At 41.1% G+C, this 25961-nt stretch overlaps 1 protein-coding gene across 9 annotated transcripts in view; it reads left to right on the top strand.

Annotated features, from left to right (window-relative positions):
- The window catches only part of MICAL2 (microtubule associated monooxygenase, calponin and LIM domain containing 2), a 223567-nt gene that overhangs the window by 182289 nt on the left and 15317 nt on the right, over positions 1-25961 (top strand). For all 9 annotated transcript variants that reach the window (XR_011441127.1, XR_011441129.1, XR_011441130.1 and 6 more), the window contains 3 exons: positions 6846-6961; positions 11602-11694; positions 14530-14623. Coding sequence is in view for 6 of the 9 variants with exons in the window: in XM_070274779.1 (XP_070130880.1) it covers positions 6846-6961; positions 11602-11694; positions 14530-14623 (303 nt within the window). In the remaining 3 variants the exon portion in view is untranslated. The remainder of the gene's footprint in view (positions 1-6845; positions 6962-11601; positions 11695-14529; positions 14624-25961) is intronic.

Consider the following 25961-nt stretch of genomic DNA (forward strand, 5'->3'; position numbering starts at 1 on the left):
TGACACCTACTGAGTCTTTCAATCCATAAAGAGGGACTATCTCTGAATTTATTTAGTTTTTCTTTAATTTCTCTTAGGGTTTTTCGTTTTCTCTGTGTGGGTCCTACACTTATTTTATTAAATATTTCCTGTAAGTATTGCATTTTTTTGTTACTGTTGTAAATGGAATGGCCTTCTTAATTTTGATTTTCAATTGTTTTCATTGTTGTTTTTTGTTTTCTAAAGATCGGCACCTGAGCTAACATCTGTTGCCAATCTTTTTTTATTTTTTCTTCTCCCCAAAGCTCCCCAGTACACAGTTGTATATTCTAGTTGCAGGTCCTTCTGGCTGTGCTATGTGGGATGCTGCCTCAGCATGGCCTGATGAGCGGTGCCATGTCCACACCCAGGATCTGAACTGGGGAAACCCTGAGCACCAAAGCGGAGCGCAGGGACTTAACCACTTGGCCACAGGGCCAGCCCCGCTCATTGTTAATATATGGAAATACAATTGATTTTTATATTGTGCTTGCTAAACTCATTACTCTAGAGCTTTTTTGTGGGATTTTTCTATGTAGATGATCATGTTGTCTGCAAATAAAGACAGTTTGACGTGTTCCTTTCTGGTTTGTATACCTTATATTTAATTTTCTTGCCTTTTTGTACTGCCTGGGACGTCCTATACAATGCTAAATAGGAGTGGTAAGAGTGTATATCATTGTCGTTTCCCCCAGTTTCAGAGGGATTATATTCCCTTCTATTCCTAGCTTACTATCAGTTTTTATCACGAATAACGATAAATTTGGTCATATGCTTTTCCTACATCTAGTGAGATAATCTTTTTTTTCTTTACTTTAACCAATAATGTACTGAATTACATTGAATTTTTGTATATATTTGAAAATATTAAACCATTATTGTGTTCCTGGAGTAAACCCAACTTGGTCATAATGTATTATCTTTTTATGTGTCAATGTATTGGCTTTGCTAATTGTTTTTAGTAGTTTTACACCTATATTCATGAGAGCTATTGGTCTAAAGTTTTCCTTTCTTGTGATATCCTTGTCAGGTTTTGGTATCAAACTTATGGTAGCCTTGTATCACAAGTTGTGAAATGTTCCACCTTTTTCTATTCTCTGAAAGAGGTTTTTGGTTGTTTGGGGTTTTTTTTAACATTGGTGTTATTTCTTTTTTAAACATTTTGACATAAATGAAGTAATCCAGCCTAGAATTTTCTTTGTAGGATGATTTTAATTATGGATTCAGTTTCTTTAATAGATATATAACTATTCAGATTTTCTATTTCTTCTTATGTCAGTTTTGGTAAGTTGTGTGTTTTTTAATAAATTTGTCTATTTTATCTAAACTTTCAAATTTAGCTTCGTAAAATAGTTTATATAATGGCTCCCTTTAATACTCTGTAGGACATTTTGTCCCCAATATTGGTAATTTGTGTTTTCTGTCTCTTTTTTCTTAATAATTCTTCTTGGGGAGTTATCAAATTTATTTGTCTTTTTAAAGACCCAACTTTTGCTTTGTTAATTTTCTATTTTATTTCTGCTTTGCCTTTATTGTCTTTCATAATCTGTTCTTACCTTGATTGCTTTCTTCCTTTTAGTGTCGGTAGGTTCAATTGGTGGTTCTTTTTCCAGCTTCTTGAAATAGATCTCAGAGCATTAATTCTCAACTTTTCTTTTGTGTAATGTGTACATTTAAAGCTCTAAATTCCCCTCTCATTACTGCTTTAGTTGCATCTTAGTCATTTTGTTATGCCATGTTTTATCATCTATCACTTTAAATTGGTTTTTTTTATTTGATCTATAGGCTATTAGAAAAATATTGCTTAATTTCTAATCTTTTCAAGATTTTCCAGTTATATTTTTTGTTATTGATTTCTAGCTTAATCTCACTGTTGTCAGATGACATACTATGTATATAACTTCAGTCCTTAGAAACTGGTTGATACTTGTTTTATGGCTTGGCACAGCACCAGTTTAGTAAATGTTCCATGTGCTCTAGAAAAGAATGTATATTCTCTAGTTACTGGTGGTGTTGTTCTATATATACTTACCAATTAGGTCAAACATATTAGTAGCGTTGGCTCAAATCTTCTATGTCCTTACAGGGTGTCACTTGTACTTATGACCAACCAACTATAAATCGGGGTTCCCATGGCCCCTCCTCAGGTTCAATAATTTGCTAGAATGGCACAGAACTCAGGGAAACACTTACACTTACCAGTTTCTCATAAAGGATGTAATAAAGGGTACAGCTGAACCACCAAATGAAGAGATACGTAGGGCGAGGTCTGGGAGGGTCCCCAGCACAGGAGCTTCTGCCCCGTAGAGGTGGGCTGCACCAGCCTCCCAGCACCTGGGAGTGTTCACCAACCCCAAAGCTCTCCGATTCCTGTGCTTCAGGAGTTTTTATGGCGGCTTTATCACGTGGGCATGATCAATTATTAACTCATTTTCCAGCCCCTCCCCTCTCTCCAGAGGACTAGGCCTAGGAACTGCAAGTTCCAAGCTTCATCACCCAGGGAGTTCCGAGGGATTTAGGAACTCTGTGTCGGACGCTCCTTTCACTCACGAAGTGACAAGGGTTGTAGGATCTCTGTGTCAGGAACCAGGAACAAAGGCCAAATAGTAGCAGGCACAGAGGACAGAGACCAATATATAGAGATATATATAGATATCTATCTATCTATCTATCTATATATATATATTTCTTATTATTTCACAGTATCTTACATTAAATAGTCAATTAAGTTATAAAGAAGTTAAAAACCATCAAGAAAAATTATGTTATATTTACCGTTTCTGGAGCTCTTCATTCCATCTGGTATATTCCTTCTGCTACAGAACTTCTAACATTTTTTGTATCTATGTCTGCTAACAATAAATTATCCTAGCTTTTTTTTCCCCTAAACACATTCTTTATCTTTGCTTCATGTTGAATGGATCATTTCACTGGATATAGAATTATGAATGACAGGCTTTCTTTCAGTATTTTAATGATTTACCCTTGTCTCTTGGCTTATTTAAGTTCTAATGAGATGTCCATGGTCATTCTTATCTTTGTTTCTCTGTATGTAATGTATCATTTTTCTCTGTCTGCTTTTAAGATTTTATCTATATCTCTGGTTTTCAGCAATGTTATTGTCATGAGCCTTTTATGATTTTCTTTTTGTTTGCCCTGCTTGTGGTTTGTTGAGCTCCTTGAAACTGTGGATTGATGTTGTCGTTAGTGCCTTCGAGCTGATTCTGACTCCTAGCGACCCGTGTACAGCGGAATGGAACGCTGTCCAGTCTTTTTGCACCATCCTCTCACCTTCCAGCACTGTATCAGACAATGCTCTGCTGCTATTTTTAGGGTTTTCATGGCCAATTTTTTTGGAAAGTGGGCGGCCAGGTCCTTCTTCCTAGTCTGTCTAGTCTGGAAGCTCCACTGAAACCTGTCCACCATGGGTGACCCTGCTGGTATTGAAACTTTCAGCATCACAGCAACATGCCACTGCCACATATGACAACCGCCAGACTGGTGGCGTTCCCTGACCAGGAAACCAACCTGGGCCATAGTGGTGAGAATGCCAAATCTTAACTACTGGACCACCAGGGCTTTTATAATTTTATATGAATTTATAATTTTCATTAAATTTGAGTCATTATCAGCAATATTATGCCAACTACTTTTTCTGTTTCTGTCTCCCCCTATATCCTTCTGGCACTCCAGTCATGTGTATTTTAGATCACTTGATGTTGTCCCAGGTCACTGAGGTTCTGTTCATTTCTTCAGTATTTTTTCTCTGTGCTTCATTTTGGATAGTTTCTGTTGCTATTTTTAATTTCACTGAATATCTTCCTCTGCAGTATTTAATCTACTGTTAAGCTGATCAAGTGAAATTTACATTTCATATTTTGTATTTTTCATTCTTGTAGGTTACATTTGGTTCTTTTTATATATTTTTTTATGTCTGTCTTCATTCTGCTCATGTTTTCTTTTTAAATTCTTGAGCCTATTTATAATAGCTATTTTCAAATCCTTGTCTGCTACTGCCATCGTTTCTGAGTCTGCTTTTATTGGTTGATTTTTCTCTTGATTATCAAACTCATTATCTTGCTTTTTTGCATATCTAGTAATTATTTACTGGCTGCTAGATTTTGTGACTATTACATCATAGAGTGTCTAGATTTTGGTTCTTCATTTAAAGAATGTTAAATAGGCAATAAAGAATGTTTGGCAGGCAGTCAAGTCATTTGCAGGTCAATTTCTTTCTTTCAAGGCTTGTTTTTAAGCTTTTCAGGTGAGTCTGTAATGACCTTTTCTCTAGGGCTAATTTATCCCTATTACTGAAGTGTAACTCTTCTGTGGTCTCTACTTTAAAGCTCTCAATGTTTGTTCTACTCTCTTTGAGTGGAACTTGAACTTTTCTCAGTCCCGTAAAAGCTTTACTGATTAGTTAGCATATAACCCCAGCAGTTATTTGCCCAACCTCATGCAATATCTCTCTATGCATCTATAGTTCATTATTAAGCGATAGACTCCAGGGGACTTCTATGCTTATTTCTCAAGCTCTTCTTTTGCATAGCTCCCTCCTCTCCGGTACTTTCCCTCACACGTTCCAGCTGCCCCAGTTCTCTCAAACTCTGAACTCTGTCTTTTCAACTTGATGAATCTGCTGTGCTCTGTTTAGATCCTTTCTACCTGCACTCTGCCTGGAAAGAGCCTCTGGGCAGAAAGCTGCTCTGATCACAGGGTTTACCTCACTTGCTTCAGTTCTCAACTTGATCACAGCTCTGCCCTGCCTGTTGTCCAATGTCTGGAAACAGCTACTTTGTACATTTTGTCCTGACTTCGAGTTCTTTATGGTGGGAGATCAATCCCAGAATGAGCATCCATTGTGGCCAGACTGGAACCATCCTGCCAAGTTTTTTAAACTTTGCAAATGAAAAGTAGGCTCCTAGAATGGATGGTTCTATGGTGGAAGAGGGTAAAGGGGCAGAGATTCAGAGGCAACCCTGTAACTTCATATAATTGTGCTAGAAGTTTAAGAAATGCATTATATTTGGAAACATTTTCTCCTCAATTTCAAAATGAAATTCAATGGAAATATTAGATTTATTTTTGAGAGTTAGAAAAAGTTTCAACCTTACATCATTATAGTTCTTCTATAACATGAAGGTTGGCTAGGCAGTTTTACCAATATTGCAGTATTGTTAGTTTGGATCAATGATAATGATGAAGCATTGGCTGCTGACAACATTTATTTAAGCACCTCCCGTGAACCAGGCACTGTGTTGGGCTCTTTATATTGATTATCTTCACCCTTACACAACAAATATGCAAGTTAGAAATCGCGATCCCCAGAAACATATGGAGGTAAAGTCAGTTCCCCAAGCTCACACGGTGAGAAGTAAATACTCAGTGACTGAAGTACTCAGTGGTAATTTAGGGGCTGGAACACGGAAACAATCTCAGCTCGCCACTAACAATGCCTGCTTCTGTAATTATGCTGCTCCCTGATCTGTCTTCACCTGAGCTTTCCCATCTGGCAAATTAAAGAGGAAAACAGTTAACTCCCTCCCCAGAGAGGCTGTGTTATTATATGGATGTTTTGCATTGTTTTGCTTTGAATAACAGCATATGTAAATGTGCTCCTGGAGGTTAAAATTACACTTACTTTTTAAACGTTGGCCTCTCCCGCTGAGGCGAATGGTTGAAAATGATGGGGAGGCCAAGGCAGGCTGGAGAGAAGGTTAGTCGCCTTGGGATTGCTTCTCCCCTTTCCTCCCCACCCAACGCATTATTTCTATGCAGGTCTGAGCTGCCACAGCAGAGTAAAGATTAGTAAATTTCCTATCGTGGCGTCCTAGCTGGTTCTGACAGGCAGTGTCCAGAGTGGGTTAATCCAGACATTAATCATTAACTCTGCCTCAGGTTGATGTGTAGGGGCAGATGTTCTTGCTGAGAAGAAGAAAAGCCTCCTGTGGCACCTGAAAGACTTTATTGCACGTGGTCCCCAGCCAGATCACAAAGAGAGTCTAGTTAACACGGGCACTTCACTGCCTCCAACCACCTACCTCTTGTTCAGAGGTTGGCATATGCCCTCAACCTCAGCTCTCCCGTGGGCCCTGCATTGTTGAGCCCTCCCTATCTTAAACCGCCTTTCCTGGCATTTGAATCATCACTTCGATGATGTGATAATATCTGCAAGTTGGGAAAATAAAAGTGGCATTTGTTTAGCCATAATTAATGAAATATTTATGTTGCATGAGACTATGTGATAAAACCTTAGGCTTAGAGCCTTTTGCTTCTGATTACATTTGGGGTTTTTTTTTTTCTATGACCAGACATTCTGACGCCAGCTCTTTTGCACTGAGCAGATGTCGTGTAGTAAAAATGGGTGCCAGATGCTGTGAGCCGCAGAAGGGCGATTTGTTTAAGAGCTGGCTCTGACTTTTTTGCATTCAATTAGTCTGCAGAACGAACCTTACAAAAGCATCTCGGTACCTCAGCTAACTTCAGACATGTATTTTCATGATAGATGGCATCTCTGAATGCATTCTCAGCAACACACCGTATAAATGGTGTTTAAGGAATTAATTGATTTCTGCATAATGCCTTTTTAAAAAATATATGAAAAGAGAGCTACACAGCTCTTGGCAGGGACCCAGAAATGTAATTAACGTGGAGGGCCAAATTTGCCGTTGCCCTTAGGTACTGCCACTTCATGCTCATGGCAGGTGCAGTGAGGGGAGGGCAGGGAGGAAGGGAGGAGGGGTAAAGGGAGAAGGGAGAGGCAGCTTTGGGTCATGAAGCACGAAAAGAAACTATGAGTTCAGTGACCTCTTCTTTTCCCAATTCAGGTCCCAAGCACACCCCGGTGAGAGCGCAGGTGACAGGGGCTGCCTCTTCCCCCTCCTCCAGTACCTCCTCCTCTGCAGATGAAGAATTTGATCCCCAGCCTTCCTTGTGGTCAAAGGTAACAACACTTGGCAAACCAAAGTGGGCCTCGGCTTTCAGGGGCTGTTTACTCTCCAGATTTCAGAGCCAATGTGGGCTCCAGCTGCACTGGTTCCATTAGGAGGATCGCGTTTCATTGCATCTCACAGCAACCACTCTTTCTACCTGGAACACCCCAAGAATTACCTTTTTTAAAAAAACGTTTAGAAGCTTGTCTTTCTCAAAGACTCAAAAGAGGGAGGGGAAAAACACCCCCAGACACATTTACTTGAAACCATTTGGTGACTAAAGCTCTTAAAGTGGGTTTAATATGTGGTCCAACAAGCAAACCATCGAAAAAATTACAACAAGCAGATGCATATTTCCCTGGGGGAAGCACAGCTTCATTTAAGGAGCACTAGAGACAGATTGCATGGAAAATGTTATGTTTATTCTAATCAGAAATACGAAATGAACCATGCAGTTGCATCTAGGCACGGATGCTCCCAGGCTCCCTGCTGCGGAGGGGACTAGCTGTGTGCCAGCTAGGGAGATGGCAAGCCTCCTCTTTGCTTAATGAACGTTAATATTTCTGAGGAACACTTTAAACAACTCCCATATCCGTAGAGGAAAAAACACAAGCATTGTTATATGTCTTTAAATGTGTCTGTCACATACACGGAGACACAGATCCCATGGTCAAATCTCCCCATTGTTTTCTTTATCCACTGGGGCTGGAGCATTTTCACTGGGACTAGGGGCTGAATGGCTGGACCTAAAATGCTTCCTGGGTGGACAGAGAAGCAGTTCACTGCTCTGGCAGTGTTTATTTTTTGGAACAGTGAGGATCTGAAGGAAAAGGGAGAAAACCAAATTTATTTACTTAGACTCAACTTTTCCATATCTGGCATTAGGAGCTTTGGCATCTTCTCAAGTCACTCTGGGTTCCAGCTCCCCAGAGCCCAGCTTGGAGCAAGTCAGGAGGGGGCTGGCACATGGCCTGAGTGCATGGTATGTGTGTATGTATGTGTGTGTGTGAGAGAGAGAGAATGATAATGAGAGACAGAAAGAATATGTATGGATTTGTAATTTCCAACTGTGGGCATCTCTGATTAGTTTGGTACTCAACACAAATGAATTCTGTGTGTTATGTGGATTTCTGGGGTTTCCTTACTGCCTCCCTCCCTCCCTTTAAATGACTTGGAGTTAATTCTGTCTTCAAATGAATACAGACATTCATCAGCCATTCCAACAGCCATTCCAGTCCTCATGGAGAAAGAAAGCATGGAGCGGCCCAAACACATCGAAATAGCAAGACCATGATATCTAGGGCAAGCCTTGCAAGTAGCTCCTTGTCTTCCTGCCGGCCCAGAGCAGAGCCAGTCATCACTTAAGCTCCCAGCATGGTAAAGCTTGCCCACTTCACCTGGCTTCCGACGTGGCTGCTCTTATAGGCAGGGAAGCTGGCAAAAGGGTGACTTGTTTACGACTTCCCAAAGGCTCGCCCTGAAGGAACGAAGGGAGTTTTTTCCCCTCTGGTTTCTTAATCTCTTCTGTCCTATACAGATATGTCCCCAGCCATGTGGCACAGAGCCCATGTCAGCTCAGATGAACTTTTGTGCAGGAAGCTGGAAACAGGACGTGCACACCCCCACCCCTTCCCTCTGCTCTACCCCATCCCGCTGCCTCTCCTCCCAAACACTGCCTGGATCTGAGACTGGACAGCAGCTTGTCCTCAGTCCCGCCAGATTTCTCCCTTTCTCTGTCCTTTACCTTTTTCTTCCTTAGCCTCTTTCCTTTCTTTCCTGTGTCCTCATTACCAAAACTGAGGATATAAGAACTGTGCCTGGCGCATTGTGAGGCTCTAGGAACATTTGTTAATAAGTCATCCTTCTTTTCTGTGTCAACATCTTTTAATAAAAGGCATTGAAGGAATTCTTTCCTCCTCTAGGTTCTGTTTTACTGATTTTTTTTTTTCTGGTGAGGAAGATTGGCTCTGAGCTAACATCTGTTGCCAATCTTCCTCTTTTGGCTTGAGGAAGATTGTCTCTAAGCTAACATCTATTCCAATCTTCCTCTACTTTTACATGGGATGCCACCACAGCATGGCTTGATGAGCAGTGCTAGGTCTGTGCCTGGGATCTGAACCTGCTAACCCCAGGCCACTGAAGTGGAATGCGTGAACTTAACCACTACACCACCAGGCTGGCCCCTGTTTTGCTGATTCTTGACAAAGCAGTCGGGGTTTGGCAGCTTTGCTACTAAGATGGCATGATGCTGTTGAGGCATCCCCCTTGAAATTGTATTAACTAGTCTTAATTTATGGGGAAAGTTTGACGTTTCTATCAAGCAGAGGTCCTCCCCTGCCCAGGAAAGGCAGAATCAACTAGATGAAATGTGGATGCTGGATTCAGGTTACTGCGCTCACCTTCTGGCTCTGCCAGTTACTATTGTGTCATCTCGGGCAAGTTATTTAACTTCTTTAAGTTTTGATTTCCTTATCTGTAAAATAAGTGTAATTGAGGAATAAATAAGATGATACATGTGAAGTGATCAGTACAGTGTCTGGCACAGAGCGCTCAACCAACGCTGGGATTTATTATGTAGCTTCGTACAGTGGAAGCTCAAGAGAGGTTTGTTAAATGAATGAACTGGCTCTCCATATAGATTGAGATAGACAATCCCTGGATAACAACGCACAGTGATCTCCACCAGGCCCCTCCTCCCAGCCTTTACAGAAAGGTCCTACTTGCCTAACAGACGGGTTCCCCACCCAGATGGCTGCGAAGCTCGGTTCACAGCGGTGGAGAGTCAATCTGGAAGTCCTCCCCTGGAAATAGAGATGATACGATATGCACTAAGTTGGAGTTCTGAGAGCCAAAATTTCCTTCCAAGGATGAAGGAAAGGATGAAGAGCTTTAGGATTCTAGATCCTAAGGAGAATTCTAGAAAAAACAAATTTCATCATTGAGATAAATGTTTTCACCAATGTTTTGTAGACAGTCTAACCCTGAAAGCTGGATGCTTTCCTAAGGAGAGTGACGGTCTCCTCCGTCAAATGGGTGACAGAATGACAAGGATCCAGAAGCCCTGGAAAGGCACATCTTTCAAGGCACAATCTCTAACCTCTGTTATGGACCCAGATTCCTCTGGCAGCCTCTGGGATCAGTCCTTTATGGCTATTCCCCACTTGTGGATTTATGGTCCTTTTAATAAGCAAGCATTCAGTTCAACCACAGTTGTTGAAAGCCCAGACACCGGGCTAGCTGTAACAATTTTTAATTCCATATTTGTTTTTGCCAGCGTTATGAAGTCTCCAGCATGCTCTAATCTTCATCCTAATGTAGAAAATTGATCTGTGTGCTCAGAGAAGGCAAACTCATAATAAAGCTAGCCCAATTTGAACATTTATTTTATACACATAGGAGCTATATGTATACTATATATACTCCTACACACATATATACATACATATATATATGAAAAATAATATTAGTATAAAATTATAATCATGCTAATTTATAATACAATAATATAATAACCATGGTAATAATATTAAAAATCATGTATTTACTGAATATTTCTCCCATATCTTTTTTAAGTATTCTTCAAAGGGCTTGACCCACCTTATCTCATTTAATCCTTGTTATGTCCCTACAAGGTAGGCGTTAGGTCATTCTCATCGCTCTGAAGACAACCCTGAAGTTCAGAAAGTTGTGTGACGTGCTGAAGCTCACACAGCTCAGTGGAGACTTGATGCCAGCTTTGCATGGCTCCTGGGCCGCGTGCTCAACCATTGTTCTCTGCTGTTTCTCCAATCAGAAGTGTCTCCTGCACTTTCCGCTATGTGGAGCTGGCCCCACCACTACTTCTCCTGGTGTCTAAAACCCAGAAGTGACGCCATCCAGATCTAGATAGCTATTTTAAATGCACCAATTTTGAATGCTCTGTGTTTTACGAGCCCAGGCACACAGAACCCAGTGACATTAATGATGTATTTGTACCAGGAAAGTGAAGTAGAGAAGGGAAGCGATCTTATGTCTCTCTCAAGCCAAGAAAACTTTGAGTTGAATTGTTTAGATATGTTCCTCTATGCCCAGGTTTAATTAGGCAATGTAGACCCAACCTGAGGACTATGTAATGTTGTTAACTGGTTTTCAGGTAGTATCCTTGTGTGTGTGCGTGTGTGTGCATGTGTGTGTGTCCTGGGCTTGTCATCCATGGACTTTATGGAAGCACCTGTACAGAGTATAATTCTTGTATTATTCCTTCCTTCAACTGAACCAAGTCAATGCTCTATAAAGCCACTCTCACCAACATACCTACATATCTACCCCCACCCACAAATACCAGTTTCCCAATCCAGCCCCTACTGGCCTCATGTGGCTATTTAAATTTACATTTACATTCATCAAAATGAAATAAAATTTAAAATTCAATTTCTTATATACGCTAGCCTCATTCCAAGTGCCCACTAGCCACAAGTGGCTGGTGGCTTCCATATTTCAGACAGCACAGATATAGAACATTTCCATCATTGCAGAAGGGTCCATTGGACAGCATTGTTCTAGAAGCCGAGCAGTGGTTTGGTTGAGAAGGCAGAAGCCTATGACAGTATTTTGTAAATTTCAACCCCCATTTTTCTCAGACATATTTTTTCTTCTCTGTTGGTTTTTGTAGGAGAGGAAGACACTTAGAAGAAGGAGGAAGCTGGAAAAAGCAACAAAACAATTGGCTAAGCAAGAAGAATTGAGAAGGCTTCATAAAGCTCAGGTCAGAAAGCACACCTGAGATGAGTGAGTGGGTGTGGGGTCCTAGGAATCTGCGTCTGAGAGCCCTTTGGAAATCTGTATGGCACTGGGGGAGGTAGGCTGGCAAAGATCAGTCTCTCCGTCTGAGCGACTAGGTTTGTGGCCAGCCTACAGGCCCTGACCCCATCGCTGGTGGGACTCTGGGGCCTGGAGAGCCCAGGGGTTGAGCTGGCCTGCTCCCGGCTGCCTTTCCATTTGCAGACATGTGTCCTTCAAAATGAGCCTAGGATGACAGCCCACACGTGGCCTTGGGCATCATCCTAAGCCCTGACTGCCACAAGGCAGTGGCCTTAGTTTTGTCCCCTGTGAGGACACAATCTTCCCCTGGCTCCCTGACAGTGTCTTTGCTGAACTGACAACAATTAGGGGCTGTCTCTAGTCCAAGGTCAGTTGAAACATAAGCATCCAGCATTTTGATAGAGATTTCCTAGCTTGACTGTTAACTCCACATATTTCTGCCCAAGTTGATCTGCCCACCTCTGTCACAGAGGGGCAGAATGAAGCAGAAGGTCAAGGCATTCTCCTGCTCCCTGAGGACCCCAAACCTAACCTTGAAGAACAGTTGGGTTGTAGGACAAGAGGACTTAGAATGACCATTCACATTAATCCAATGTGTTCTTACATCCCTTCCTGCAGTTATTCTTTTTATCTGGGCATGTAGTCCTTTAAGTTGTTTCTGGCAAGAAGGAAGTCATTTAACCCAAACTCCTTACCCTTCCCAGTGACTGACACAGGAGCTACCCCCTTCACCTGGTGAACAAGGAAAATTCCCACAAACTCCCTCTCTCCGCTCTCAACTTCTGAAACAGGTTTCCTTGAAACATTTCAACTTTTCCTTCTGAGAACAAGATAAGTCTTGATGATATGGATTGGCAAACCCAGCCATTTCCCCTCCTTGTATTTTCACTCCAGACAGTAGGTGGTGATAAGAGAAGAGTTATGATGGCTGTTTGAGTCCTAATCTGCTAACACCCATGGCAGCCCTCTTTAGTCTTTAAGATTTTCATCCTTAGTCTACAAAGAATGACCGCTGTATTAGTTTGCTCAGGCTGCCATAACAACATTCCACAGAATACGTGGCTTAAACAACAGGAATTTATTTTCTCACAGTTCTAGAGGCTGGAAGTCTAAGATCAAGGTGCCTTCAGGGTTGGTTTCTGGTGAGGGCTCTCACCCTGGCTTCGTAGACAGCTGCCTTCTTGCTGTGTCTTCACACGGCTTTTTCTCTGTGTGTAGGCAGAGAGAGAGAGAGAGATCTGTGGTGTCTCTTCCTCTTTTATAAGGACCCCAGTCCTATAGGAGTAAGGCCCTACCCTTATGGCCTTATTTACCCTTAATTACCTCCTTAAAGGCCCTATCTCTAATTGCAGTCATATTGGGGGTTAGGGCTTCAACATACAAATGTGGGGCGAGGGGACGTAATTCAGTCCATAACAACCACACAGCCATAATGGCACAACAGTCAGTAATAAAGTCATTTAAATGTTTCTCTTCCATTAGCAATTCCACACCATGCCATCAGGAGATAGATTTGTAAAGATATAATTATCTCTAAGAGAGAGGCAGAGAGGAAGAGGGCATGAAATTATAGTAGTTTTCTGTAGATTTCCCATCTATTTCAGATTTTATGTTGAACACTGGGGCTGAAACACTCTTAGCTGGGACAAGAAGAACCAGGCGGCTCCTCGGGCCCCACCCCTCCTCAAGTCTCTTCATAGGCTGGAGGTACCTCAGCGATTGTACCCCAAGTCCAGGGAGGCTTAGAAAGATGTAGAGTTGAGGAGGAAAGGGAGTGAGCCAGAGCCGGAGGAAGGTGCAGGGGGAAGAGCACACACTTACCTGCCCAGGCGGCTGCCAGCTCCTTCAGTAGACCTGGTCTGCTGGGGGCACAGTGTGTTCTGCCAAGAGAGATGCCTTTGGGCAGTAGATCAAATCGACAGGGATGAACAAAACGTACATAGGAAAGGCTTTCCCCTAATTTTCCTTCCTAATATTCATAAGAAAGAAATAGCTAGTAGGGAAAATAAACGTGTAAATGCAAACCCTGTCATGACGCCAAACCTTAATAGGTGCCTTAATAGATGGTGAATCTGAGGAGGGTGTTAGGTTGTCCCTAAACGGGTTAAACATCTTGTGTCTTTTCTTAATAACCTGCTAGTAACAAAGCCACCCGTCTACATCCACAGTAAAAGGGCCCTTGGCATTAGCCCTGCGGTGCGGTGAATGAATAGGTACGATTTATAGCTGAGGACAGGAGCAGGACAAACACAGAGAGGGATACCCGACCCAGGAGTTGGTCCAGGTCTCCTGCTCCAGAACAGCTTCTGGGGAGGTCTCTGCTGGTTCTTCCTGGGGAAATGGAATGTGAGCGTGCTCCGTGTTTGTCCCTGAGCCCCTGTCCTACCCTGAGTCATGGCTGCTGCTTGGGTGGCTATGCCATGACCGTAGTCAGAGGCTGAGGCTCCGGGGAGTCCAGGAGCCCTGAGGACCACCCACACAGCCCACACCCTCTGCCCCAGAGCACCTGTGTGACTGGGTGGTCAAAGGGGGCTGTTTTAATGTCTACTTGGGGGAAATTGAGCTTACACACAGACTCCTTGCTGTGTGTTTTCATACTAAATAAGGGAAACGCCACGATCTAGTTGTTTGGGAATTCAGAGGTCCTTCTCCAGTCAATCAAGGAGGGACACCCTGAGGGACAGGGCCTCTTCCTCTTGGAAAGTAAGTGGCAGACTCAGCCCACTCGTGTGACTGCACATGAGGAGTCCCCACGTGACATGTGATCCTGGTGTTGCAGGCCATCCAGAGGCAGCTGGAGGAGGTGGAGGAGCGGCAGAGGGCTTCCGAGATCCAGGGCGTGAGGCTGGAGAAGGCGCTGAGAGGAGAAGCAGGTAGGCATCCCAGCAGATCTGTGCAACAGATCTGTGCAACAGCCTCAGCGGGGCTGTGTCTGTGGTCTGAGAATACGCTGGTCCAGCCATCTGGGCCGAACAGCGAGAGTTTGCCACCCTCTGGGGATCTGTCAACATTGACACAGAGTGCTAAATCCACAACTGCTTCACACTTTCAAAATCAGACTGGCATTCCCATTTGAAATTTCTAGGGGCATTGGTCAGCCTGGGGGCGTTGTAACTGGATTTCTGGTCTGCCCAGTTCTCCTCCGCTAGTGTGAATGTTCTTTGCAGTTGAGGGGTTAAGATAAATTCCGGAGGAATATTTGGGCGTTCAAGCAATGGTGGTGGTGAGTCAAAGTCCTGGTTTCTCCCTTTACTTGTCTTATGACCGTGGGCCAATCCCTCCCTAAACCTTTACGAACTTTGTTTTCTCTTGAAAATGGGAATAATAGTGATTTTAGAACTCGTATAAGGACTAAAGAAGAAATTATGTGTGATGCATAAATTAGCACATGGCCTGGCACAAGGTAAAGCAATAAATGGTGACTATTCCACTGATGGCTTCAGATTCCTAGATTCCCAACAGAATTCATCAGGTGAAGACCTCCAGGAGTTGGGCATGAAGACCGTGGGTCTATAATAAGGAGGATGAGACAGTTTCAGCCTTTGAGAAGTTTATAGTCCATTGAGGGGCACAGATATGCAAAGAGATAAACTGCAAGACAGGAGGACAGGTGCTGTGATAGGAACCAGCATGAGGGTGGAAGGGGATCAGAATCACAAAGTCACGCATGCAACATTGTGAGGGCTGCTTCCAGAGCCTGGCAAGGGCCCGGGGGCCCTGCGGTGTCAGCTTCATTGGCTGTATGGTTAATTCGTCTCTGGATAGCATGGAAACATTGGGGTCTGACTTTACCCCCGTGCCTCAGTTTCCTTCTTTGTAAAGGAGGAGGGGTAATCACACCTGTCTCTTGGATTCGTGGTGAGGATCGGCTAAAACAATTTATGCAGAAGCCCTAGCACAGTGCCTGACGTGGAGAGCAGATTAAGAAGTATTTGTTCCTTGTCTTACTAAATTACAGTTTGCATTTCCTTGCAAAGATAACCCAAGTCCACTCATCAGAAGTAGATTTCATTACAGAACTCTTGACTGTGTCCTGCTGTTTGGAGTGACGGATGCTGCCTGTGTTTACAGCTGCTGTTGGAACCTTTGATTAAAATCAACCGTCCTTGTTTGATGTTTGGTCCTACTTCCAATCAAGAAGGTGCTGGCACTTGTCTTTAGGAATCTGCGGATTTCAGGGAGAGCCTTAGAAATGCAAAGGATGAACCGGCAAAGTGAGGGCATGTTTCATTTTGCTGGGGAGGCAGTATGGCATGGCGGGGCAAGTAGAATTACAGGCATCAAGGATCGTGTGCTCAAATTCTCTTCCACTGCCTTTAAACTGTGTGGTCCTGGGAAAAATCACTTAACCTCTCTGGCCCCAGATTCCTTATCTGAAAAACGGAGCTAATAATCTCCACATTACCAGGTCATTTGGAGAATTAAGAATTTGGGTAGGCAAGGTGACTCTCAGAGTGTCTACCACACTGTAAGCATTCGACCAATGCTACCTGATACTATTTCACAAAATATTACTCAACATCCACATACATACACTTTTAAAGAATTGACTCTGTAATCTTTACTGCTTGAAATTTAAATTCTAGAAACCAAATTTTTAAAGCTTCTGAAACTCTGTCTCACCCCTAAATGTAAAGAAAGGCTATTCGAGTTATCAGCTGAAGAAACCCAGCCAGCCTGTGGTGTCTTCAAATGCGTGTTAACCCAGCCAGAAGATAGATTCCATCCATTCCCTTTATATCCTTGCTAATTTAATTCCCCTGTTAAGTTTATGGGCCTTTTTCTTCTTGATTGTCCTTGTGTGGGTGACAGATGCAGATCGACAAGAGCTGGAGCCTGTAAGAGTCAAGTCAGAGAGAGTGGCCCCAAAGGAAACCAAATGGAAGATTTGCAAACCAGGCATCAAAATTAATACACTCTAACTTGTAATAACATTGTGCAATAATAGTATTCCTTTGCGGTTTAATATTCTATTCAGCCCCTTTAAGAGATTGCCCTGGTGCTTAATGAATGACCAATGCTTATTAGGTTAAGTTGTATTTGAGCTGGCCTGTGCTGTTCTGGTTCAAGTGATTTAATGGGAATTATTTAATAGGTATTATTAGGATAATTAGAAAATGATCACAGTTAGGCAATAATATTGAGCTATAAAGGTTGTGAATAACCAAATTTAGAGACAGGCCTGAAAACATGAGTAGTCTGCGACAGTTATGTAAGTCTCCTCTAATAATTATGTGCGCCAGCCTGAAAGGGTCTTTTGTTCCTAGGAGTTATTCATTAGGCGGGCATTGAATTAGAGGAACATGCGGGGGTGCGGGACGGAGGGCAATGATGGCTGATGAGCAAAATGAGGCTTTGATGAGCTCCTAATTGTCGTGACAACAATTCCTGCTTTCTTTTTTCCCAACAGTCAGAAATAAGCTTCCCCACCCCCGGGAAGGGTTTTTCCCCATTTTGTCAAGGAAAGGGAAACAAAGAAAAACCGAAATCCAACAATCCACCCCAGATGACATTATGTCACTATGTTCGGTACAGTGTATGTATGACTGTGTGTGTGCATGGTATGGATGGATGTCCTTGACAAAGGGAATAGATTCCCCTGGTGGTCCTGGCTGCCCAGAGTAAAGGACCAGGATATCTGGCAGCCCGATTGCCCTGGGCCCCACCCTCTGTGAGGAGGTCATACGGAGTTCTGCCAGCAGTTTAGACTTTTCTTGATCAAGGCACAGTTAGCTACTGGTTTGTTGGTTGTCAGTGTGGCGGTCAGTGTTAGGTGCCGGGGCTATGGAATACCCCAATTTAGTAAGAGACCACCATTAAAATTTAGATGATGTGAATAATAGATTCTGCTCTTTCTTTCTACCTGGAGACAGGTGAAATCTGACGAAAACTGAGAACAGCTTTGAGGGAGAAAGGATTTGTCCTCAGGGGAAGTGTATGGGAATTGTTCCTCCCTTATAGCTTTACCAAATTTGGGGAAGGTTTGTCAGCTGGTTACCTGCATTGAGCTTCTTGCTTTCTTTTTTGGAGCCCGATGACTTCTTCACACAGATGAAGGGTTTACAAAGAAATCTCAGGATGTGCAAGGCTGCCAGCAGGTGGCAGCAGGAGCACACCTTATGACAAGAGAAATCGCAAAGAAACCTAGCCAGGAAGAGGGAAGTAGTTTGGCTGATACTCTGTGGTCTTCATCTTGACTGCTGCTGATAAACAGAAGGAATAATAGTTTCCTGGATAATGTAACAGTGAGGTGTCCTGAAAAGGACATAGATGTTAGAGTTATACATTCATGAGTTTGAATCCCGATGCCATTCACAGCAAATAGCCAGCAGTAACAGGACTCCAAAGTTGATGACTAAGCAAGCAAAGAGACTGGGTCAGTGTGCCACGGTTCTGTAATTCAGTTAGAGTCACACACTCCTGAGTTTGAATCCCGATGCCATCCTTATACAACAGTTACTAACCTCTCTGCCAAACTTTCTCATCTCTAAAATTGGACCAATAATACCAACCTGATGGGGATGGAATGAAGAAAAGACTAAATGAAATAATGTTAGTAAAGCACCTAAAAGAAAGTGCCTGGTATATAATAGGTGTTCAATATGATTAATTCTTTCTCTTTTCTTTTATATCCCTATCATGAAACAAAGCTCCATGGTCAATGATTTCTCTGATCGTACCTATTTATTTGTTCATTCATTCACATTCATTTATAGCTACACTCCCTAGAGGAGATTTAAGTTGGTTTCTATAAATATGTATAATTCATTAATTTCATGTCTGTATATAAGGATCTCAATGTAGACTCATACTGTCCCCCCCCCCCCCCGCAAAAAAAACTACAATTCAGTAAAAGTGGTTCCACAATGAGAGCAAAACACCGTGGTTGTGAAACATGCCTCTCTGACACTCTGATAATTTGGGGTTAGTTTTCAAGGAATAGACAGCTTTAGGTGACCTTCCATAATTATTTGTTCCCTACATCCACTACTGAAAGATAGTGAGTCCAAGGCCATACCCTCTGGTCAGCCATTAGGAGTGGCCGGACGCTGTGCCCTCAAAGGTCAGCAGAGCAAAGGAAGGGTTGACGTCCTTCTGTGATCCTGGAGGAATCTGATTGTCTGAATACAGGGTGGCCATAAAATTAGAAGCACAAATAATATTATTTCCTCACATAATATAATGGAATATTGACAGGAAAGAGCTCTGGTCTCATAGAGAATGGCCAGGAGTAACAAGTCTCCAAAGCTGATGGCTGAGCAAGGAGTTTGGATGGGTTTGCCACAACTCTATGTGCTGAAAGTAGACAGTGAAATTCAGTGCATCAGAGCAAGGAGTCTATTACTCACAGCACAGCAAACAGCAGTAATTGCAGCATAGTACCAGTTGCCCTGTACCCAAGTGCCATGGTGTGACCTGAGAGGCCCAGATGGCCACTCTGCACACAATGGATTGTGCCACAGCCAAGGAACTCAGCAGCTTTTATGGCAACCAGTAAATGAGCCAGTCCCCCTCCCCAGGAAACAAGTAGTTGCACTGTAGCCATGCTGTGGGATCCTGACCCACTCCTCAGAATTGTCTACCTGGCTAGTTGCAGGAATGGCTCTGGGTCAGAGCACGGTCAGGCTTTGCGGTTTGGCATACTCAGCAGAGACACGCAGGGATGCTCGAGGCCCAAGGCTGACTTTCTCACTCAACAAATATCCGTACTCCATTTATTACATACTCACCTCTTTTTCCAGCCTCAGTGGCCACCTGGTGGAAAATCAGTGGCCTTGTAACAGAGATGGGCCCAGTGTAGGCAAGGCTAAGATTCTCTTCCTGAGGAAGTCTTGAGTCTTCTCCCTTGAATAGATTCCAGGGTCACTGAGGCCTCAAAGTTATGTGCCCTGGAGCATTACTTTACACAAGAATATTACCCCCATAGTGGCAAGAAATACATTTTATATCACAAGTTAGTACATGTAAGTGTATAACTGAATAAAATGTTTCAAGAAATAATACTAAACTTTGCTACATATGAAAGACCAGTGCTTTCTATTCTGTCTATTTTTAGTGCTTGTTATGACCCATAAAATTAATTTTGCAACCCTCAGTTTTGAAAAACACTGCCATAATGACTTTACCTGGAAAAATACTTGAAACTAAATAACCAAATGGCTGCCTCAGCCAAGGATACAAAATGAGGTTCCTAAGAATTGTGGAAGAGCTGAATGGTGGACTGGATACTATAAAAGCTCATTTACTACAACAGGCATATTTTTAAAAACATTACTAGGCCCTTAAGTAAGTGAGATAGATCTCTCAGGGCCAAGAAAGAGGAGGAAGAGAAGAAGGAGAAGAAAGGTATGCTAAAACTTGCATGTACCAGGAGGGAAGCAGACACAAAACCAGAAATCCAGGGTTGCCTTGGGGATGGATATCAGTGATTTTAGAGTCTAAGACTTGGGACCAACGAAAAGCAAGGGAGCAACCCTAAGATTGCCACATTAAACTAGGTCTCTAGTGCCTCAAAAAACAATTATAGATCCTCTATGAAAGAAACTATGCCTCAGTTTAGACTTTCAGGATTCAGACAGATTAAGTTCCATAAACTATGAGCTTATAATAATAATTTTTTAAATCACCTGAAACACAAGGAAGCAAGCCACTAAGAATGAGAGTCAACAAAAACAAATTTAAATGGCCAAGAACTTCATCTCTATTAATTACTAGATATAGAATATCCTATGTCTAGGTGTAAAGTAGTTAAAGAAAGGCTAGACTACAGACAAAAATGAGCAAGCAGAAAAACACTATAAAAGCGAACAGGCAACACCACCTTAACCTTAACCTTAACCAACCATAAAAATAATCAAACTTAACATCATGAGCTTCCTGCTCTGATTTACTAAGAAAGATACATCTGCACTTATGCAGCACCTCAGCCAGAAATGCTTAACTTGAATTTAACCATAAGGATACAACCAGACAAATCCGAATTGAGAGACAATCTACAAAATAACTGACAAACGTCAATGTCATAAAAAAAGGGGTGAGGGGAGAAACTTAGGAAGATGTTCTAGATGAAAAGAATAGAAATAAATGTAACAAATATAATGTTTAATCCTTTAGGTTTAAGTTTTTTTCAAATAAAAAATTGAGGGAAAAATGACCAGGAATATATTTTTTAAAAATAAAGTAAATGGAGAGTTGAGAAATGAAAAATATGTTCAATGAAACTAAAAACTCAGTGAATGCACTAATCGGCAGCTTAGACACAGCAGAAGAGAGAATTAGAGAATTGGACAGTCTATTTGAAAAACGCACCACAGAGATAGAAGGAGATGGAAAATATGAAAGAGTAGTTTGTAGACATAGAATGAGAAAGTCTGGTATGTGTTCAATTGGAGTTTCAGAAGGAGAGAACAGAGAAAATTAAGGTTGGGTATTATTTGAAGAAATAGAGCCTGAGATACTGTAGCAAAGTATTTAGAACAGGGCCTCGAACCAAATGCATGCTATATAAATGTTAGCTTTATTTTTTCCCAAAATAGGTGAAAGACATGAATCTACAGATACAGGGAGAGCCCAAGATACAGAAATCAGGATAAATTTAAAATAAATCCACACTTACCTAAGCACAATGAGGTGAAAATGTAGGACACCAAAGGCAGAAAGATGATCTTAAAGTGGATAAAAAGAAAAGATAATTTACCTTAAAAAAGCACAAAATTTATAGTAATAGTCCTCTTCTCCACAGCAAAAATGGATGTTAGAAGACAATGGAATAATAGTTTCAAACAGCTGAAAGAAAATAATTTTCAAGCTAGAACAGTGCACCCAAAAAAATTGTATTTCAAGAACAAATGCACAATAAATATTCAGTTAAAAAAACGTTAACTGGGGCCGGCCCTGTGGCCGAGTGGTTAAGTTCGCACGTTCCACTTCTGTGGCCCAGGGTTTTACCAGTTCAGATCCTGGGCACAGACATGGCACTGCTCATCAAGCCATGCTGAGGCGGCATCCCATATGCCATAACTAGAAGGACTCATAACTAAAATATGCAACTATGCAGCGCGGGGCTTTGGGGAGAAAAAGGAAAAATAAAATCTTTAAAAAAAAAAGTTAACTACAAACAAAATTCTGGAGAATAAGGAAAAAAATAATAAACCCAAAAGGATGCTCTGAAATATGCAAGAAGAAATGGTAAATGAAAAAAATAGTAGATATGTAAAATCAAATAAACATTGTCAATATGAAATATTGTAGTTTTTTTTTTTTGAAGATAGAACTAAAATACTGGACTAAAATAGATGTAAGTTTGGAGTTGAAAAATTAGAAGTAAAGTGTTCCAGGATCATTATATTGTTTAAAAGGAGGCTAAGGTGTTGATTAAGTTTAGACTTTGATAGGGTATTTAAAATACCTATTTAAATTTTAAGTGTAATCACTAAAAGAACAGAAACAAAGTATGTAACTTCCAAATCAGTTGGGCGAAACAGAGGAAGAAGAAATAAGAAAAAATAATCAACCAAACCAAAATCCCTACTCAATTCTAAATAGAAACTTAAAAGCATAGAAAAAGATACGAGGAAAGACAGTAGAAATGAGTCCAAATATCTCAGTAATAGTAATGGCAGTTAATAAACAAAACAACACCCAACTATATGCTGTTTAGCAGATACGAATAAAACATAAATAAATAGAAAGGTTTGAAGTAAAAGGATGACAAAATATACCCTAAGTAAATAAAGTTGGGGTAGTTATATTAAAAGCATATAAAACAGGCTTTAATGCCAAAACTATGATTAGGAATAAACAGGTCACTCCAAAATTTTAAAATGATCAAACTCACCAAGAATATTTGCCAGTTTTAAATGTGTACATATTGACTATAACAGGCTCAAAAATATATAAAACAGAAAGATAAAACTCTAGGGAGAAGCTTGTACTCTCATGGCAGATTTTAGTGTGTCCCTCAATTAATGGTAGTCAGGCAGACAAAACATTAGTATAAATTTGAACAATGCAATTAATAGCTTTAATTTAATGGACGTATATAAAATCCTGTACCCTCACATTAGGGAATGTGTATTCTTTTCAAGTTCTCATGATGACTTACAAAAATTGACTATATTACTTCATAAAGTAAATCTCAGAGAATCTGTATTATACAGACCACGTTCTATACTACAGTGTAATTAACTTAGAAATCAATAACCCAAAGATATTTTTTAAAACCATGCATTTGGAAAGTAAAAATATGCACTTCTCATGGATCAAAGAAAAATCAAATAGATCTTTTAAAAAATACATGGAAAGTTAAAATATATGAAATATGAAAATGAAAACAGTGGATCAAAACTCATAGGATGCAGTGAAATTGGTGCTTAGAGATATTGTCTTAAATACTTTTATTAGAAAAGGAGAAAGGCTGAAAAGTAATGAACTAAGTGTCCAACTTAATTTAGAAAAAGAAAAAATAAACCTGAAGAAAGAAGATAATAAATATATGAGTAGAAGTAAATAGAGAATAAAGATAAAATAGAATCAAGCTAGCAAAGTGTTGTTTCTTTTGAAAGACTGATACAAGACCAAAAGCAATCCTCTTAAATTGGTTTTTTAAAAAAAGATAGAAGAGAAGAAATAAATAAATTAGGAATGAAAGGGACAGATGTAACCACTGATACAGCAAAGATTCAAAAAGATGTAAGAAAGAATATAATGAACATTTAATCCAACTAATTTTAAAATTTGGCAATCTAAGAGTGACTTAACAATCACCACATTACCAAATTAAAGGGGAAAACCACATGGTCTTTTCAATAGAGGAAAATATCATTTGACAAAATTCAACACTTATTTTGGATAAAACTTTCAGCAAAAAAAGAATAGAACAGGATAGGACTTTCTTGATTTGAATGATATCTTCCAAAACCTGCAGGAAACATCATTTTTGAATGGTATGATATTAGAAGCATTTCTTCTAAACTCAGTAATAAAAGAAGGAAGCCTACCATCATCTCTTCTGTTCAACATTGTCCAGGAGACCCCAGCCAGGGCAGCAAGACAGGGGAAAATAGCGTAATGTTTGGAAAGGAAGAAACAAATTTTTGCTGTCTCCAGATGATAGAATTATCCACATGGAAAGCTCAAAATAATGTACAGATAAATTTTTTAAAATAATAAGAGCCTGTATCACAGTGATTGGATATAAGATCAAAATAGAAAAATCAATTGCATTTTTGTATCTCAGCATCCATTTCTAGAAAATGAAATAACAAAGAAGTTATTACTTACGTCAGCATAAAAACATAAGGTACCTAGGAGTACATCTGACAACAATGTGCACAACCTCTGTGAAGCCAATTTTAAATGTTAACTGAAAGCCACCAAAAGACCCAAACATAATCCCACGTATGTGAAAACCTGACATAAGCCTGCAGTAGCATTGCAGGTCACAGAAAATCAGTGGTTCTGGGGCAGTTGGTTTTCCATACAGGAAAAAATGAAATCAATCCTTACCTTACACCATACAAACAAATAAATTTCACAAAGATTAAAGACTTTAATATGAAAAACGAAACTTGAAAATAGACAGAATAGAAAGTACAAAGTTGTTTTGTGTTGAGTTTTGATTATTTCTTTCCCCTGAGCAAGTGGAATCCTTGCATTATGTCTTGGAAAAGGCGTGATACAAGGGCACAGGAGCAAATGAAGAACCAGTTGATAGTGGACACAAGCAGACGTGGCAGTAAGGGTTAGGTAACGGCTATTCTCGTCACAGCTGGAGGCTGCTTGCCTTCCGGCTGCACCATCCTACCTGCATCCTGGTTCCCAGATATAGGAGTCACAGCCTTGCCCTGGTAGGGCCTCCTGTTCAACAGCAGCCGTGGGACCAGATGGAGATGTGGTTGAGCAAACCACCCGTGTAGGCACGGAGCAGTGTCAAGCCTTTCCAAGCAAGTGCTGGTGAGCCTTCCAGCCACAGGACCTTTTTGTTTACATGAGACCAAAAAAAAGAGAAGTATTTAAGAGTTTTTACTAACCTCACGTGAAGCTACAAGATAAAGTTTAGCCATGTCTAATCAAGTCAGGGATTACACTCTAGCTGAGTTTTAGAGATGAACAGAAAATAATCCATGTGGAAGTATAGGACCAGACACTGGAAGAAAGGACAACGTAGTAATAACAATGGCACAGTTTATGGAATGCTCCCTGTGTGCCAAGCACTGTGCTGAGCATTTTACACGCATCATCTCGTTTAATCCCCATAACCAATTTATGAGGAAGATACTATCATCATCATCCCCATTTTTCAGAGGAGGAGACCAAGGGAGAGAGATTCCAGGTTACTTGCGCAAGGTCACACGTTTGTAAGCCGCAGAGCCAGGTGTGATTGGTCTCAAAGCCCATGCCCTCTGCCACTTCACTCTACTGCATCTGCAGGGAGGGACAACGCAGTCTAGACCTCGTCAGGACCTACAAGGAAGCTATCTGATGGGCGGCAATGAGTTGATGGAAATTGTGAAGTGAAGTCTCATTGCATTGTTGGGGTTGAGAGCAAGGCAAGTCTGGGCTGGGCACAGTCCACCAGTACCCAATGCTTTGGGAAGGCAGATGCCCTAAATTCTGCACATGATTCCCTGTTTGAAGATCTCCGAAGTGACTTGGACTATCGAGGAAAGGAAGACTCTAAAAAATTAACTGTAGGCTGTAAAATTGCAAATTATCCATTGAAAACAGAAAATGAAATTGATTGATTCAGTTCAACCTGTGTTTGTTGGGTAAAGCATCAATAGAAATCAGTGTGGCTGCACAGGGAGCAGTTTCATGGACCAGATTTTAGAAGGACACATAAGGTTGAAAAAGTGATATGTAATGCAGGATAAAAGTCTGACTAGAACCTGGGGATATGATTCAGCAAAGAGGCTGAATCTGAAAAACAACAGCAAAAAATACTCTAAAGACAGCAAAATAGTGCCTTTAAAGCTGTTTCTTTTGGATTGGGAACAAGGAAAGGATAGGCCCAGTGCTGAGGCAGATGGTGTAATGTTACATGATGGGGAAAGACAGAATTTTCAACTCTCAGCTTTTTGTTTTCTTTGTCAAGGAAAATGATCCTCAATCTAGAAATGTTAAACAAATACCTAGAAGAGGAAATTGAATCTGGATAGGTGAGAAAAATAGGAGAAAAATGAATTCAACTTTCTAAGCCCAGGTGAAAGA

The sequence above is a fragment of the Equus caballus genome, chromosome 7 (genome assembly GCF_041296265.1).
Source record: "Equus caballus isolate H_3958 breed thoroughbred chromosome 7, TB-T2T, whole genome shotgun sequence".
In the NCBI taxonomy this organism is placed as follows: Eukaryota; Metazoa; Chordata; class Mammalia; order Perissodactyla; family Equidae; genus Equus; species Equus caballus.